This window comes from Panthera onca, chromosome F1, assembly GCF_046562875.1.
Source record: "Panthera onca isolate mPanOnc1 chromosome F1, mPanOnc1 haplotype 2, whole genome shotgun sequence".
Lineage (NCBI taxonomy): Eukaryota > Metazoa > Chordata > Mammalia > Carnivora > Felidae > Panthera > Panthera onca.
The window spans coordinates 33,285,902-33,303,528 of record NC_138355.1 but is presented as its reverse complement, the minus strand read 5'-3'; the positions used below and the strand labels follow the sequence as shown (position 1 = coordinate 33,303,528).

Sequence of the window (17,627 nt, the reverse complement as noted above, 5' to 3'; positions counted from 1 at the left end):
TTAGTACTTAAAACCAGGAGGGCCTGTGCACAGCAGGATGAGTGGGTCAGCTGGTTTATCATCTCTTGCAGAGTTGCATTATATCTCTGCTTTCTAAGTTGCAACGCGTTTTGGCATAAAATCCTGACCCAGTGTCACAATAGGAAAGAAGCATGTACTGTGCTGGCTTTATATAAACTACACTCGTAAAGCCTTCTTGCTTCTGCCGTGTCACTTCCATGGTGACACGATGCCTGCTTGTCCCTGTCCCTCCAGGGCTTGTGGAGTCACTGAGAGAAAGCCTGTGCCTACACTGAGGACCACAGGGGAAAAGAGACTATGCTAACCTCAGACTTAGTTCTGTTTAGCTCTTGGGGACCTGTCATTTTCACTCTGAGGGACCTGGAAACGAGATTCTTGATAAATTGAAACCACTCTGTGCATGTGTGTGGGGTGGGAGAGTCAGAGGAAAAACAAGCTGGTTCCTGGAGCGATGTAGATGGGACTTGGCTTTCACAAGACAACACCCAGCACCCAGATGCAGCCTCAGGGGAGCTGAGGCCTTGGGCTCTGCTTCTCTGCTGTGGAAAAGGGGGCACGGCATAATCATTTCAGCCTCTGGGAAGTGGTACCTTTGCTCCTTGCCAGTGTAGACTGAGAGAGGAGCATCTGTCAGACCTCCTGTTTGGAAGGCCTTCCAGCTTCAGTGCCTTCTAAGCCACGGGATCTTGGTGGGCTGAGGGCAGGAAGACATGAGGGCGGGGTCCTTCAGGAGCCCATGTGGTAACTCCTTACATCTCCTTCAGATCCTGAAACCTGCAAGTGCCCATTCTCCAACCCAAGTGAGAAGTCGGGGGAAATCCCTGTCCCCCAGAAGGAGACAGGCAAGCCCCCCGAGACGGCTCGGCAGGAGAGACAAGTCGTGAGTAGTATTTCCTCTTTCCCGAAAGCCCAACACACACATCCGTGGGGTTGTCCTAGCCCACGGGGACGAAGCTGTGTCATGGGCCTTGGCATCTAAAGCTGACCGAGATCTCCAAGAGGACCGCCCCTCACGCAGGGGGCATCCCCTGTAGAGAAGGATCCCCCCTGCCCGTCACTCCCATTGCACTGACGCCACCACCTGTCAGCTATAGACTCAGAAGAAGAGCCCAGCCCCAGACTGCAAGAGATGAAGGGTAGCCTGAAATCCTGGCACCATGGGAACAGCACTGGCTTTAGAATTAGGAAGCCTGGGTCTGGGGCCAGCTCAGCTCCTTCTGAGCTACGTGACGTTAGGCATGTCATGTAACCTTCCTGGGCTTCAGTTCTCGCAGCCAGAAGAGCAGACCGTTAGAATCGATGAAACCTTCCTAAAACCCCGCAGCCCTCTGGGCCCAGCAGAAGGCGTGATCATGGTTTGGATCACAGCGTCAGAAATACCCACTTCTTCTTTGCTGACTCTAGCTCCCCTGTTTTAGCTCTGAGGCTAGTGATTCCACACCTACTGCTTAGGTCAAAAGGACCCACTTGAGAAGTGACAGATTGGAGAAGCTGAGGAAGCCCAAAGTAACCAGTGATAATCCACTGGCAAATATTTGGGCCATACTTATACAGGGAAAAAATATTACTTTTATTAATACCAGCAGCGTGCTGGGTCACAGGAGGCTCTCGCCGCACCAGGGATGATGTGGGTACAGCGCACAGTGGTCTAGGCTGAGCCCGGGCTCTGCTGCTCATTAGCCTTGTGGCCTGGGGAAGCCCTTCCCGAGGATAAAAATGCTGTCCCTGCCCATCTCACAAGGAGTCATTAGGATCAACTGAGAAGTTGTAATGAGAGCGGTTTATTCGTGGTGAACTGCTTTCACGCAAGCACGTTATTATTGTCACGTCCACGCTGTAGAGTAAGAAGGGAGAGCTGTAGTTTTCACTTTCAGAGGAAGAAAGCCGAACACTGTGCTGTTTTGTAGCTGGTCAGTGATGGGACTGGGGCTGGAACCCAGGTCGGCCCTGGGACGGTGGCAGAACAGGGAGTGTTGGTTCTGCTTTTGGAAGAACAGGACAGGATGGGGTGTTGTCAGTTTCGAGGAACGTTCCCTATTTGTCCTCATTCCCCATCCCACTGCTGAGCCCAGGGTTCGGCTTCTAAGCCAGAAAGGTGTTGGCTGAAATGATGGGGGTCCTGGCTTTGAAAGGGGAGGGATGATGAGGTGGGTGCGGGTTGGGAGCTCCTGTAACAAGAGAGGTTGGAGAACAGGGGGGCTTCAGCATGGCTTTGTCCTTTTAGGGAGCAGGTTGGCTTCAGATATTTCACACATGCCTCTGACCCTAATCCTGCCTCTGATGCTAATCACGGCCCTTGACTCTTGACCCTGACCTTAAATTAACCCTAACCCTGTCTCTCCCCACTCTGTGATGTGGTCATCCACCCATTGACGTCCCTGAACAAAGTAGCAGTTGTCTCAGGGGACTATGAATAAGTCAGCCGTTCCCAGAGGGTCCTGTAGCAAAGAATTCCAGAAGTAGGAATCTGGTTACTCAAGAAGCAAGGAAGGGGCCCTTTCCTTTGATTTGCTAGCTTTTCTGCCCCTGGAGGGGGCTTCCCTTTGAAGCTCCCAGTATACAGTCCATTGAATAGTCCATAAAACCCTGCTTTGCCCTCTAAAGTCCTGAGCACATGAAGTCCTGAGCACTTGAAACCCTAAGCATTCTATGTCATGGATTGATGCACAGAATGGCAGCTGTGGGTTTTTCAAACGATCCCTGTTGGATCCATTTTGCTTGCACCCACAGGAACTCTGCAGTCCAAGCCATGTTCAGGTTTTAACCTGAAAAAGTTACCATGAGTGTCCAGGAATGGTAAAGCCAGCAAGATATCAGAAACTGGTCGTGGAGACAGTAGTCAGGGTGATGCGCCGGGTGCTGGGCATCTGAGAACAGTGGAGGAAGAAGGTGCATTTGAGTCTGGACTGTGGGATTTGAGGCGCTTCTCAGGCATCCTGGGACAGTGTCCTAGAAGCTGCTGAGAGTGCAGTTCTGGAGTTTGAGGAAGTTGAGGAGTAGAGATAATGACATTAGAGCCGTCTACTGAAAAGTGACCGTTGAAGCGAAAGTTGGATAAGTTGATGAGGAAGGAAGGAAGTGCTGGCAGGCCCTGAGTAGCCCAGAGGAAGAAAAGCCAGAACAGGAGATGGGGAAGGAATAGGCAGAGAGGATGGATCTGGAGTGTTAAGGAGCCTGTCTGCACCTGCAGGAGACAGCTGTTAAGGTTGTCGGAGCAAATGAAGGGGGGAGATGAGGAAGAGTTTAAGGTAGATGAGGAGGTAGAAGTTGACAGACTGTACATTAAATGGCTTTTATCCTGCTGGTGAAGGATGTGCGTCATCGGGTGGGAGTGAGCGGGCGGGTGGGTTACCCGTACAGGGCAGGAGGGTAGGAAGGGCTGCACACAGCATGAGGGCCCAGCTGAAGATGGATGGCAGGATCCACACCCTGTCCTCAAACCTGAGCAAGCACAGGGTCCTCAGAGGGCTTGTTAAAACAGGTTGCCAGGCCCCTTCCCCAGTGCTTGTGATTTAGCTGTTGTTCTGGCAGGTTCCCAGGTGAGGCTGATGCCGCGGGTCCAGGACCACTCTTGGAGATCCATGGTTTGATCAATCAGAATGAGGGAAGTGATCGGGGGGTTGACTTTATTTTTTATTTTTATTTTTTACTCTATTATTATTATTATTGTTATTATTATTATGAGAGAGAGAGGGAGAGAGAGTCTTAAGCAGGCTCCCTGTCCAAGGTGGAACCCAATGCAGGGTTCCATCTCACGACCACGAGATCAAGACCCGAGCCGAAATCAAGAGTCGGATGCTTAACCAACTGAGCCACCCAGGCGCCCCAAGGGGGTTGGTTGACTTTAAAACACAACAGAATGTCAAGATGAAGGTACTGGGTCTGCTGAGGCCCGAGCGTGACTCCAGACCGGCCTGGGCCTCTAGAGATTGAGGTGCTGAGGTGAAACTAGGGGGTGTGTCCCCAGCCTGACCCTCCAGCGTGGGGCTCCACTGAAGACACTCTGGGAGGAGCCCGACTGTTCATCCTCCTAGGGGTCAGATAGAGAAACTGGTTTTCAGTCACCCCCAGGCCATGCCCGTAACCTAATCTCTGGCTACTCTGTCACGCAGCCGAGGCAAGCGACCCTGCCTGCGCCTGCAGAGGACAGCGCTCAGACTGCCGCAGTTGTGAGTGTAAAGCCACCTTGTAGTGTCGGGGCCCCACTCGTCCTCTCCCCTCCTGTCCACCGGAAGCACGGAGCGGGCCTGGGGAGGGGGAGAAAGTCACTAGGGAGAGGGGGGTAGTCATTGGAGGGATCAGGAAGGAAGACCTGCAGGAAGATGGGGATTCAGTTCCTCTCTCTTCCCTCTATGTCCCGAAACTGACCCCAGCCTCAGTAAGACAGGCCCCAGGAGCACAGAGGGGACGGCTCATGGTTCAGTGAAAACATAAACTTTTCCAAAATGGTGGAGGGTAGCTGCAACCAGCCCCTGAGCCCCCAGACCCTTACCCTGCCCCCACAGCCCTTTCTCCTGGGCACAACACTGGTTCCCAGGAGTCTTCCTTCATCAACTTTCCCCAGCGGGTCAGGCTTCAGGCATTTTCTTTTTCACAGCCAGAGCCGGGGCGGTGGGGGAGGGGTGGGGTGGGGGTGGTTGGAAGAGTTTGACCATCAAGAGAGGCCAGGTGGCTTGTGGGATCCTGTGGACCATTTTATATGAGCTGATCTAGGAAGACCATGGCCATCCTTGGGAGTGGAAGCCCTTGCCACTTCTTGTTCCAGTTTGGAGGTCAGGAGGGGAATCTAGAGGGCAGACATCTTGGCTGACGTTTCAAGTGGATCGAGGTGTCACAAGGAGAGAAGATTCTTTCCCTAATTCCTCCTCAACCCTGCTTTCTGAGTTGCAGGGCTGGGTAGGGGCTACCAAGTAGGAAGAGAGGGGACAGAGAGGCAAGAGTTGAAAGTAAAATGAAGGGCTGCGTGAGGCAGGGAGCACAAGAGGGATGGCAGCCCCTCCCTCCCCCTCCAGATCCCAGCTTCCGCCATTGCTGCAGACTAGAACCCAGGGCACCCTGGTTCCTAGAGGTGTGTCTGGAGAGGAGCAGCTTCTCAGCTTCTACCCGTGGCCTTCACCAAGCAGGCTTTTCTCCAGGTAATCTTGATTTGGTGAGGAAACGAAAAAGGGATGCATTTGGTTGTGACCCAATAACTCCACCAAATTCTGGCCGTCCTACCGTCGAATGGCCAGGACTAGGAAGGGTTTGTGACTCTGTCACTGTGTTATTTTTTTAGCATTACGTAAGGCCATCAAATCATTTCTAAATGTGTTGGGTGCCATATGAAGCTTGGGAGGGGCCCAAATGGTGGAATATTACCATAACAGGCAAGAGGCCTGTCAGCTGTGGGGTCCCAGCCCCTTTCTGTGCTGGGATAATTTTAGTGGCTTTATATCCCTGACGGCCTCATCCCTACAGCTGGAGCTACTTCCAGCCCTGCATTCCTCTCCATTTTTGCAGTTGTCTGAATAATCATTCTGGAAAGGAGGTTCAGTGTCCCCGGGGTTGACAGAAGAGTCAGCTGGGTTGGAGGGCGAGTGGTGAAGACTGCATTAGTGTCAGATCAGGCAAGGTTTTGAGAGGGAGACAGGGACCCTCCCCCCTCCCCCCACAAGTCCTTTGTCGCACTCGGCTCCCCTAGGAGCTTTTAAAGCAAACCTTCCGCACAGAACCATCAAGTTGGCTCCTCTGGTTCTAAAAGAGACAGGGAGATAGAAGTTGAGATCCACGTTTGAAAGGCCTGCTGTGCACTTCCACAAACTCCTTCCCCATGCTGGGCCTCCCTCCCCTTTCAGCTCTTCACTGAGGGCCGCCATGGTGCTTCTCAGCAGTAGCCAGACACCCTCGGGATGGGGGGCGTGTTGGGCACAAGGGTTAGACCTGCGGTGGGAAGGGAAGTTTTTGCTTGTCACAGTGATTATTCTCAGGGGTCCGGGATGGTAAACTTCCTGCAAAGCTCATCCTCTTCCATTAAGAAGCTTTCCACCTAAAATGCCAACAGTTGCCCTCCTGAGAACCACGAACGCTCCCGGGGGGGCCCTTCTGTCTCTGACAGTCCGCAGCTCTTGGCTTGTTGCCGATGGGCTGAACCTGGGAGCTTAGGGGGTGAGTGGACAGTGGTTTTCTGCCTGGGCTGCCTGTGTCAGCATGAAAGCAGCTCATTCCAGTTGGAGCAACCGCATGGAACATTCTTCTCAAGTGGGGCAGGAGTCCCTAAGGACCTATGAGAACATCTCTGTTCTGTCTCTGCTGTCTGGCTCCTCTTCCTCCTCCATCCCTCCTCTGCTCTTTTTTGCGGTTTATGGTCCTTTTCCTCCCTTTGTCTTCCCCTTTGGTTTCCCTTCTTGGTCCTCTGTCTCTGTGGCGGTCTGTGGCTCTCCCGGGCTTTGCTCCCCCTGCTGGAGACCCTCAGGCTCACAGAGGGTTACTAAGCTCCATCTTAAGATCTCCCTCCTTTCACTGCTGGCCCCAAGCTCCACAACAGAGTTCCTGCCCCATTCTATCTTGAAGGATCACAACAGTTCCTCCAGGCAATTGCTCAAGTGAGGCCATGATGTCATAACGAAGTCATAGAGAATCACCTTGATTCTAATTGCATTGAAGATACTCTGAATGAGGCCTACGAAGTCATTCTCTTTGGATTCCAAATGAGAAAACGTCCCAAAAGGTGGAAAGGAGAAAATTTTCTTAGCATGGAAATTAGAGGGGACCCCCCCCCCCCAACACACACACACACACACACACACACACACACACACACACACACAAAGAGTAGAAAGGCTGTGGAAGGAGAAGTAGGATCTTCTGGATGATGTGGAGTTTCCTTCTAGAAGCCCAGACAAGGTAGTTTCAATGCAGAGGACTGCCCAGCTTAGCTCCCCTGGGATTTCATAGGGGCCAAGGTCCCTGGGGATGCTTGGAGAAACCGGGATGGATGGGGAGTCTTGACAGGAGAAACCTCCTGAGGCTGAGTGAGCAGGGAGCCTCCTGCAGGTCAGATAGCACCGGGGGTCCTGGCCGGGTTCTCCGGAGCAGCAAGGAGGGGAATCGCAAACAGTGGCTTGTGGTGCTTGGTCTCTGGCCAGAGCCTCCTGCCTCAAGAGGACTTGGAAGAAAGGGCAGATCCTGGAGAGTCTCTTCTGGGCCCAGTCTCTCAGGCTGAGGCCTGTTTGCTTGCATAGCAACTTCAGCTGTCTGCCCTGCAGCTGCCAGAGGGTGCCTGCCATCCTGGGAAGTAGGGCGTGTGAATGAGGAGCGGGACTGGCTTTGAATGAGGGTGACAGGTGGGGAAGAACCAGTACCCCCCCCCCCAGTGCCCCTCCAGCTGAGGCCTACCCAGATAGGTCATAAGTCCTAAATCGGTGCCTGGCCTGACCTGATTCCTGCCAGAGTAGACAAGAGAGGAGGGTCTGGGGTCTCTGCTTGAACTAGTAAACGCTGGGCCAGCACCTTCCCTGGTTTAATCTGTTCCTCACCCTTAACGCTGAGGTCCGAGAAGTCAATGTTAGAGTTGCACCGTTACTGTAGAACCCTCTCTAGAATCCTGAGTCCACAGAGAATACAGCTAAACTGGTCCTGATGGGCATGTTTGTGTGGGAAGGTGAGTAGATGAACATGTGGGCATGTCCACTAAGAGTCCACTAAGGGGCTCTGACCTTGGGGAGACAGGAGTAAGCAGTACGAACAGAGTGGTGGCCTGCGCGTGCCAATCAGGCGGCCCTGAACTGGACATAGAAGGATAGTGTCCCTGAAGTATCCTCATACAACAGAAGCAAGAGGCAGATTTCCCTCAGAAGGAAGGGAATGGACCTTGGCTCCAGGGAAAGCTATTCGTCCTAGTAACCCAAGATCTACGAGGCACTTGGCACAAAGTGCTGCTAAATGAATTCTTGTGGGCTGGGGCGCCTGGGTGGCTCAGTCGGTTAAGTGTCTGACTCTTGATCTCAGCTCAGGTCTTGAGCTCAGGGTCATGAGTTCAAGCCTTGTGTTGGGCTCCGTGCTGGGCCTGAGGCCTACTTAAAAAAAAAAAAAAAAAGAAAAAATCCTGTGGGTGAGAAAGTAGCAAGCAAGCTACAGGAGCCTGTTCTCCCGGCTGCCACCCAGGCCCTCTGACCTTTGCTCCCCATCAACTGCCAAGCAGAGAGGGGGTGGGCGTTGAAAAGTGAGGAGAGGAGGTGCCCCAGACACAGGCCTTACACAGAGTTGCAGAAAGGGGACTGGGGATTCAGGGCGGATCCTGTAGGCTTTCCTTCCACTTCCTGCTTCTTCTCTTAAACCCGGTCTCACACAGACACACGGCCCTAGGGTGTGAGGTCCCCACTTCAGTCCCCGACATGCTGCCATGAACTTTCTGGTTCTGAGCCTCCTTGTGGCTTCACTGACACCAACATCCAATCTAGCCAAGCTCTTCCTGGGCACCGAGGCCGCCTCAGGGTGTGAGAGACTCGAGGTTCGACGTGATGGTTCACTCTCCCCAGATTCTCAAGGTTTAGGTAGCAGTGGCGAACACTCCTAGCATTTTATAGATATATTTGGATTAAGTGAACGAATCACAAGCCATATAAGATTGAGACAAACTGGAAAACTCAAAGTACCGTACCTACTCCCAGCTACCTGGGATGAGAGGTCACGTTGAAAATGTGGGGCCACGTCAGAAGAGCGTGGGGGCACCTGGTTGGCTCAGTTGGTACAGCATGCGACTCTTGACCTCAGGGTTGTCAGTTCAAGCCCCGCGTTAGGCGTGGCTTACTTACAACAGAAAACCAGAATGTGAACTTCCACCGTGTGCCAGACTAAGGTTTCTGTGCTACAGAATACCTTCTCTATGGAACCAGCATAGCATAGAGAGCCTACCTACCTTCTGAACGGCCTCTACTGTTCACACATGGGACCAGGCCATCGAGCAGTCACCCTAAGTCACCCTGGATATGTTTACATGACAACAGATGAGGCTGGGACCATCCATTTGTGTGCTGAGGGAAGGGCCCCCTTCTTCCTTGCACAACGTGTAGTACTGGAAACGTGAAGTCCTCCACCCCATTTTCCCTAAAACAGGAGGCGGGCTGAGAGCCCTTCAAAAGGAAAGGTCTTTGAGATCTTTTCCTTGTCTGGACTGGGGAGGGGTTTGGAGAAATACGTTGTTCAGTCTAAAATAATAGCCGTGGATCTGATGAGAGGTTCTGGGCAAGTGCAGATCCGGCTGAATCATCATCCTGGTGCTTGTGTTTCTTAAAAATATATCCCTTTGCAGAATTCTAATTATAGCCAGGGGAGCACTTGGAAGAGGTCTCTCCACGCACAAGCTCTGGCCCTGAGACGAGCTGGCCAGGAGGGAACTGTATTTCTGGCTGGGCCCCACAGGCACTTCTGCCCTTCTGCCCTTCGCCAGGCCAGGAAATTGCAGCCAGTATCACTGAAAGAAAAGGGTTTCCTCTTTCAGGCAGTTCACTGGGGATCTCAGTTGAACTCCTTTTCTGCCAGTATTAGCCTTTTGTTCTCCCCTGGGTTCTGGATGCCTAGGGGGACATGGTCGGGAAGTGGGATACAGAGGATGGAAACAATCTAGTCCCTTTCTTTTGGAAGCCCTCAAGCTCTCTGTCATTGCAGAACCACATTCCGCTTTCCAAGCAGGCAGGTTCCCCAGGCGGCTTTTAGAGGTAAGGTAAAGCTCTTCCTGCACAGGAAAAAAAAAAAAAAAATTCTTCCTACATGTTAATTCTAAGAATGTTGTTATGGTGACTTGAATTTCTGGCTTAGGACTGTGTTTAAAACATCCCATCATAAAGGTAACATAAATGAAGCCCTATCAGCCATTTACACGTTAGTGAGAACTTGACCCGAGTCTATTGAGAACTACAGGGTATTCAACAGTGGGGATTCCTAGGTGAATTTACTTGATCCCTGCTGTCGATTTGTTCAGTCTCCGAGGCAGGGATAACGATTATGAACCTGCAGGATTCTTTCGCAGAGGTACCAGAGGACATACCCTAGCATATAGGGGCAAGGAATAATGCATCGTGAGGGAAGGAAAGTGAGAAGATGCTTAGGGGAGAAGTGGCATTTGGGCTGGACCTCGAAGGTATGACAAGAAGGCATGGGGGAGGTGCAGAGACGGGGGTGGTTGTGGTATATATCCTTAGGTGCTTGGGAGGATGCTTTGGGTGGCCAGCAGGAGGATGGATCAGTTTTCTTCGTGGTTAAGGGCATGGGCTCTAGATTCTGGGGATGAGCTCTGGCTCCGCCGCTTGCTAAACGTGTGACTTTGCTTTCCGCAAGTTTGCTACCTTTCAGTGCCTCGCTTTCTTCCCCTGTATCAACCCCATCAGGTTATGGTGAGAATTAGTTAATCCCTGTAAACCTCTCAGAGCAATGCCTGGTGCCTAGTTAGTGCTAACTAAATGAAAGCTATTTATAATGGTGATTTCTCAGCACCTGGAAGATGGGGGTGGGGGTGGGGTGGGGAACTGGTGGAGGTGCTAAGGAAAAGTTTAGAAAAAGGAGGCTAAAGACCCCCCCCCCAAAATTAAAGTACATCTGTTTTGGGGGGTGCCTGGCTGGCTCCATAGGTAGAACCTGCGGCTCTTGGTTTCGGGGTTGTGAGTTTGAGCCCCACGTTGGTGTGGAGATTGCTTAAAAATAAAATCTTAACAAAAAAAAAAAAGTACATCTGGTTTCAAGGGAGCCAGGAGTGGACCAAGGGTAAGGGTAAAGTTTTAGGAACACAGACTTTGAAAAATGTGGTGAAAATTGTTTCCTCAGAGCTGATGGGCTCCAAGGTGAGGAAGTCAGGCGAGTGGGCAAAAAATGGCTTCCAGGCGGTGGCGTAGCGGTGGCTACCTGGACCGTGGTCCCCAGCGAGCCCACATTCCAGGGCGGAGCGGCTAGGGTGTGTTGTCTTCTAGACCTCCTTGACCCTGTGGACCAATCCGGCAGGCACTGTTGGTCACAGGACTGAGGGAAAGGACATAGGTCAGTGCAGATCTGTTCCAACACCTGAGAAACCAGGTTAGGCTCCTGTCTTGCTAGCGCTATTCTCACACATGAGGGTCAGCACATTTATTGGAGTTTCAAGAAGGAGAGATGTGACTCGGTGTTGAGAAGGAGGCCAGGTCGGGAAGAAAGCATGGGCAGGAAAGGTGCAGACACTGGGGTGAACCCACTGGGAGGTGCTCAAGGACCCTGGAGTGGGGATTCTCTTGGTAAACACAAGGAACAGACAAGGGGAGATCTAAAGAGCCACTGTGGCTTAGGTCCTACACAGTGTGCGGGGCTCCAGGGAAGAAAACTGACTCTAATTTTTTTTTAATTTCTTAATGTTTATTTATTATTTTGAGGGAGAGAGAGAGAGAGAGAGAGAGCGCAAGAGAGACCATGAACAGGGGAGGGGCAAAGAGAGAGGGAGACAGAATCTGAAGCAGGCTCCAGGCTCTGAGCTGTCAGCACAGAGCCCGACACGGGGCTTGAACTCATGGACTGTGAGATCATGACCTGAGCTGGAGTCGGATGTTCAACCGACTGAGCCACCCAGGCACCCCAGAAGACTGACTCTTCTAAGTGAGTGTCCGGACTTCATGCAGGGTGTGGCCACATCTCCGGAGTGGAATGCTTGAGAACTTTCTAGGCATGTGTTCTGACTCCACATGTGAACCTTCTTCAGGCCAACTCGACTACCATCGTGTCTGGACTGGTGTTGTATTAGTGAGTTAATGGAGGGAAAGAAATGATACCGGTCAGGCTCAGATTTGGCGGCAGGTGAGGTTGGGGTGACTTAATCATGATTCGCCATGATGTGAAAGAAGGTCGGCGGAGGTAGTGGGGGCATCTTACTGCTCTGCCTCTTTATTGTGCTGCCGTGAGGGCCGAGCTCCAGCCATCGCTTCCACAAGACAGAAAGAAAAAATGATGAAGGGCACATGCCGTTGTTCTCTGAACAGGCATCTGGTAACCTCCACTTTAGTCTCATTGGCTGCAACGTAGTCCAACGCCTTGCCCGGCCTCAGGGAGCCTGGGAAATGTAGTTTGTATTCTAGGCGGCTCTGTGCCCGGCGAAAAATCTGGGTTTTGCCAAGGAACAATGGAGGAGTGGAGTGGCTGTTGAGGATGTGGGTGAGTGGATGTGACTCTGCCACACGGAGATGATTAAAAACGTGAGGTTAAAAAAAAAAAACAAACCCATTCAATACAAATGTAATTTATATTTGGATAAGGAATATATGCTTACGTAGTACCACTCCCAGGAAAGACAATGTGGAAATTGTATTTTGATTGCTCTAGGAAATGACCTCCATTTAATGCTTTTGTAAAGCAAGGAATGCATAGGGGTACTTCAGGCTTTTCCATTGGCAGGTGAATTTTTGAGTGCTCAACTTCCTAAAAGTGGAGACCATTGAGGAGGGGAGAAGTAGATTTGCCTTTCTAGGCACCTTTGCCTCACGAGGATGCAACTTATGGGGGAGTCTCTCTGAAGGAGAAAGTCCCATATTCGCTGTCTGAAAAGATGACATACCTCAGGCAAGGAAACCAAACAGAGACTTTATTTCAGGCTGTATGAAAAAATGAACGAGATACAAATGGACTCTGAGCCAGACTTGTCTGCAAGAGCCCTGGTTCTCTCCACGTTAGCGGGCTGAGGGCTAGGGCAGAGACATAAATGTCAGTTTGAACCCTCAGGCAAAAGTGTCAACTCAAGAATGGTCCTGACAGTGGCCCCTGGGGGCTACTCTGCCCGTGGCTCTGTTTATAGGGAATGGCTGATGTCTAGGGCACGTATGGCTGGAGGACACCATCACCCTGCAGCTCAGAAGCTTGAGCTCTTTGATGCGGTGAGCAGGGGTCTACATGTAAGGAAGCATTGAGACTTCTGTCCACTGGCAGCCATATTTATCAGCATCATCTGTGTACGTTGGGCACCATGAGTAGAGACACAAAGAAACAAAAGGCATGATTCCCGATCCATAAAGCAGGACACATGATCACGCTGAGAAATCAGCCCCATGCAACACAGAGACAAGTAAGTTGACAAGTTCTTTAGTAATGCCACATAGTCAGGGAAGGTTTCTTGACCACTTTGAATAATCAGGTTTCAGAAGGGATGTTCGTAGACTGTTGACATGGGATATGTCTGAAAAAAAGACAGAAAGGGAGGGAGGTGAAGAGGAAGAGAGTGAGAGGAGATGGAGGTAGAGGGAGAGACAGAGAGAATGAGAATATGTAGGGGGTAGAACTTGTTGCCAAAATGTGAAGCCTATCCTTAAGCAGCACCCTAGATGGAAGCTAGCTGTTCATTTCTGGCTCTGATAACGTTGAATGAGTTGGACCACGTTCATGCCAGGGGAAAACTGTTTGCTGTTAGGAAGCCTTTCAAAGGATAAAGCAAGAAACTTTTAAACAATTATATTTTCATTTTGGTCTCTTTTCTTCAAACACTTAAAACAAGGTTCACGTGTAGTGTAAAAATGTCTTCAGTCTTCTTATAAACTTTTGAATTAGGACTCACTAGCCACACTGAATATGCTAAAGTTGGTTGTTTTTGTTTTGTTTTGTTTTGTTTTGTTTTGTTTTTTTGTTTTGCTAAACTTGGTTTTTAATCTCAGTTCTCTCTTTTCAAAGAGGGTAGGAGGCTCACTGAGAAATGGGGAAACTGTGAGCTAAGTCGTCGAATGCTTAGGCATAGTTTTATATTGGGAAATCATAGAGGAAATGTCTTTAATGAAGACAGATGATGCGCCCTCTGATTTTCCTTTACCAGCTTGAAGTACTTTCTTACATGACTTCACATAAATGCTTAGTACTTCAGAAAATGTATTTAGAGAGGAGATGATTTGCCACTGAATGAGTTTCCACACCTGACATGCTTTTTCAGATGAATTGTAAAGGATTTGCCCCGACTTTATGCATTCAGGCCTGAACAGTAACCCTCTATCAAAGATAGTAGAGAATCTCTCCCTGCGAATCTGTCACCTGAGAGGTCTTGAAGTTAGTGGCTGGGCTTCCCCCGGGGCACAAACACCAGGAAGCTAAGAATTCAAGGACAATCTGGCTCAGGTTTTTAGTTCTACCGTATTAGATGTAACTTTTTAGACCCTTGCAAGGTTTACGGATAACTGGGTTTCAGAAGTTAGAGTGTGACCGAATTCAGGCTTCAGGTTGGACAAACTCATTTGGCAACCCCCAAATGCTTTTGAACTGTACATCAAAAGCCTGTGAAAACGTTCCCTAGATCCCACAGAAGTGGACCTGAGAACACGAGGTTGAGCTGGGAACTCAGGCTGGTGGGGGGGTGGGGGTGGAGGGGACAAGCACCAGAAGGGTTAGGAGAAAGAAACAGAGTTCCCAGAGTCTAAGTGACCTTTCTCTCTCCCATGCCCTCACTCTACCACCTTTCTTGGTCCCTTAGGCCTGCACTGCCTGAGAAGAAGGTGGCTGACCTCAGCACGCTGAATGAAGTGGGCTACCAAATCCGAATTTAGGCAAGCCATATCAGCCAACAAGGGGGCTTCTCTGGTGCTTCTCTCTGCACTTTACCCCAGCATCTTCAGGAGGAACTGCAACTATTTATGGAGAACCTGTGGATTTTATTTTTACGGATTCACTTGGACGTGGAAGCGGAGTGGGGGGCAACAATTAACTTTGAAAGAAAATTCACGAAGGGGCAACCATGGAAAGGCTGAAGTAAGAAAGCCCACTGCGGTTGGACTGACTCCCTCACTACAGATAGAAAGGGTAATACCATAAACTGTAGTTTTATATTTTCCCATTCACCTGTTTTTGTTTACTTGCTTTTGAACATTATGCCTCACCGGTAGGAAATGTTAATGAAACCCTCCCTCCTACTTTTGATATAGTAAGGTAACTCAGTCAGTATTAATGTCTTTTTCAGCAATAACAGAGGCAAAGATTGGTGGGATTTTTTTTTTTTAAGCAGTCAATATTACCTCAGCATCTTGACATCAGATATGCAAACTTAATGGTGTTTTCATTTTTTTTATATTCTATTTGTATTGCTTCCCCGATATTTCCAATGGGGATCTCCACAAAGTTTGGAATTTTTTCCTGGTGCACACATAATGAGATTTAAGGTTATTATATCAAGTGTTTTACTAAAAAAAAAAAGCACTGAAATTCTTCTGGCAGTATGGGAAACTATTTTCAGGATGTTGGAACTACTTCTTAATCTTTCTTAAAGCATTCACGGACAGCGGTTTCTGTTCTTTCAAAACAAAACAAAAAGCACGTGCAGGAGGTAGTCTATGTTCTGTCACTGACATTTAAACTTTGCAAACTCCAGCAAAAAAGAAAAAAAAAAAAGCACAAGAGGTCATAGCGCCGTGACACAAAGTGAGCAATATTGCAGCGACCTCTGACAGTCACACACTCAGAAAGGCAGAGGCCCGCAGTGGATCAGTAGAGAGCCTGGAGAAGCAGATAACCTTTCTCTTCAACGTTCCATCTGATTTTTGAACTCTGAGTCAGACCTTGATTCTGAAGGACTCACGGCTGGCAGAGACGTGTTCCGATGTCTTATATTAAGACCAAGCGTGGCACGATGTGATCATTTTCCAGTACCTTGCTTTTTAAAGTACCACTTCGTGACATTTAGGAACTAGCAATTGGAAAATGCAGTGAATGAGAGAAGCAGAACCTTTTTTAAAATGGAAAAGTCTCTCAGGTACAGTGTTACACCTTATAGCCTGATGTAGTCCATCAAGGGCAGGAGGAGTATGTGGCCTGCATATGGTGGTCACAGTGGAACTTCCGGCTGCGGGCCACACAGAAGAACTCTAACAGCCAAATCTGTGTTAGCAATATCAGGAGTATGCTTCTGTTGCATCTGTGTTTTCTCAGCCGCCATGCCAACTCGTGAGACCCACAGGCGTATTTAAGTGAAGTCTACTAGTCAACGAAAGTGTTATTTTAGTCTCAGTGCTTCCTCTCTGGCTTTCTTTCACTGAAGGTGATTTCAGAAAGGGAGTAAAAAAAGTAAGAATCTGCTTGATTCTTGACCAGTAAAACCACCGAAGGTGACTTCGTCCTTTGGCCACGTATGCACGCGCTCGCTTTATGCTAAAACTCAATGGCATCAACAGACAGTATTTTCTTGAAAAAGAAGGACATTTAATGTCCTTTACATGAAAAGTACCGAGTAAGCATACATCTCACCTAGGTGAAGATACAGAAGTTAAAAATTCTGAACTTGATCACTTTAAGAATACTATTATCAGAGTTTAAAATGAGGTTTCTTTATACGTCTTCGTAAGGCAAACTCATTTGAATTAGTCAATTCGTTCTTCTTCTAAAACAATCCCGACTTAGCTCCTTTTATGTATGAAAAACAAGATTTACATATCTTATGTTTATCAATGTGAAATCTTGTTAAGTAAGTATTTATACCACTGCACTTACACCACTGCAGTATAAGTAGCTTAGAATAAGGATTTTCTAAGAGCCTGGAATAGGATTTTCCAAGTGTTGCTCAAGTACTGTCCCATCCAAAGTAGAAAAGGTCAGTAGTTGCAGAGCCTTGTTTCCCACAAAAATGGGTAAGAGAACAGGTACACAGACCATTTCTAATATTCTGATGTATAAGCCTTAAAACTGCCAACTGTCTTGATGATTCAATTAGTCACCTGATTTTTTTCCACTCCTTGATTTTAAGATTCATTTCCCCAAAGCAAGTGTTCGTGGCAGAAACAGGAAAATTAATTTAAAATACTCTTAGTTTTCATTCTGTTTTCAATGCCTATGGAATTATGTTAATTTCTAAAAGATTTGAGACAGGCACCAAACTCCTAAATTCTAGTGCAATAATTTAATTAAAATGATACTAAGGTTAAAAAAAAAACAAAAAACAAAAACCATGACATGATTTACCACCCAAAATGGATTTTAAGACTGGCTATAATTCAAAAGATAAAAAGGAAATCTATGAGATGATTTGAATCTAGTATTTAAAGTTATTCATGCAAGAGAAGTTTTGTGCTCAAGCCATTATGGGGATACATGGCAAAGTTTAAATGGATGACAGAAATCTTGATTTTAGACTACATGTTGTGCTGTTTTGAGTACACTTTATTTCAGAAAGTGATATTTAGTATTTTCTATACACTTTGAAATCATGAGCATTTCACTTTTTCTAAGTCAATTATTTCATAAGGATTTTATTAATAGATATTGGTAAATAGAACTTTGGAGATCTTAATTCTGTATTCTTACTATACCCGAGGCTTTTGTAAGCTATAGTTTTATGTACAACCTTGTACAGTTTTTTTGACACACAATTCAGAATCTTGTTTATTCTCCTGGACTTTGTTCTGGCCAATACATTTTTTTTAAATCTTTAAGGAAAACTGTGATTGTTTTAGTGGGTATTTTTCTAAGTAAAGGAAAACTTGTATAATGGTATTTTAGAGAATGCCAGATAAGTGCATGTTTCAAGTTAATGTTTTTCTCATCACTTGTATGTTTATACACAGCATGGGACTTTAATAAAACCATCCTGGAAACTGAAGGATTGTTCTTCTTCCAAGAATGTAAGATGGTGTGATTTATTTTTTTTCTTGTCCTTTGAC

The 17,627-nt window shown here is 48.3% G+C and overlaps 1 protein-coding gene across 6 annotated transcripts in view; it reads left to right on the top strand.

The window, feature by feature from the left end:
• VASH2 (vasohibin 2) overlaps positions 1-17,566 on the top strand; it is a 41,220-nt gene extending 23,654 nt beyond the window's left edge. For 3 of the 6 annotated variants that reach the window (XM_060643857.3, XM_060643854.2, XM_078440808.1), the window contains 4 exons: positions 786-901; positions 4,134-4,190; positions 5,034-5,156; positions 14,456-17,566. In XM_060643857.3, coding sequence (XP_060499840.1) covers positions 786-901; positions 4,134-4,190; positions 5,034-5,156; positions 14,456-14,528 — 369 coding nt within the window. In that variant the 3' untranslated portion in view covers positions 14,529-17,566. The remainder of the gene's footprint in view (positions 1-785; positions 902-4,133; positions 4,191-5,033; positions 5,157-14,455) is intronic. The other 3 variants (XM_060643856.2, XM_060643855.2, XM_060643853.2) reach the window with 2 other exon arrangements.
• The last annotated feature ends 61 nt before the right edge of the window (positions 17,567-17,627 follow it).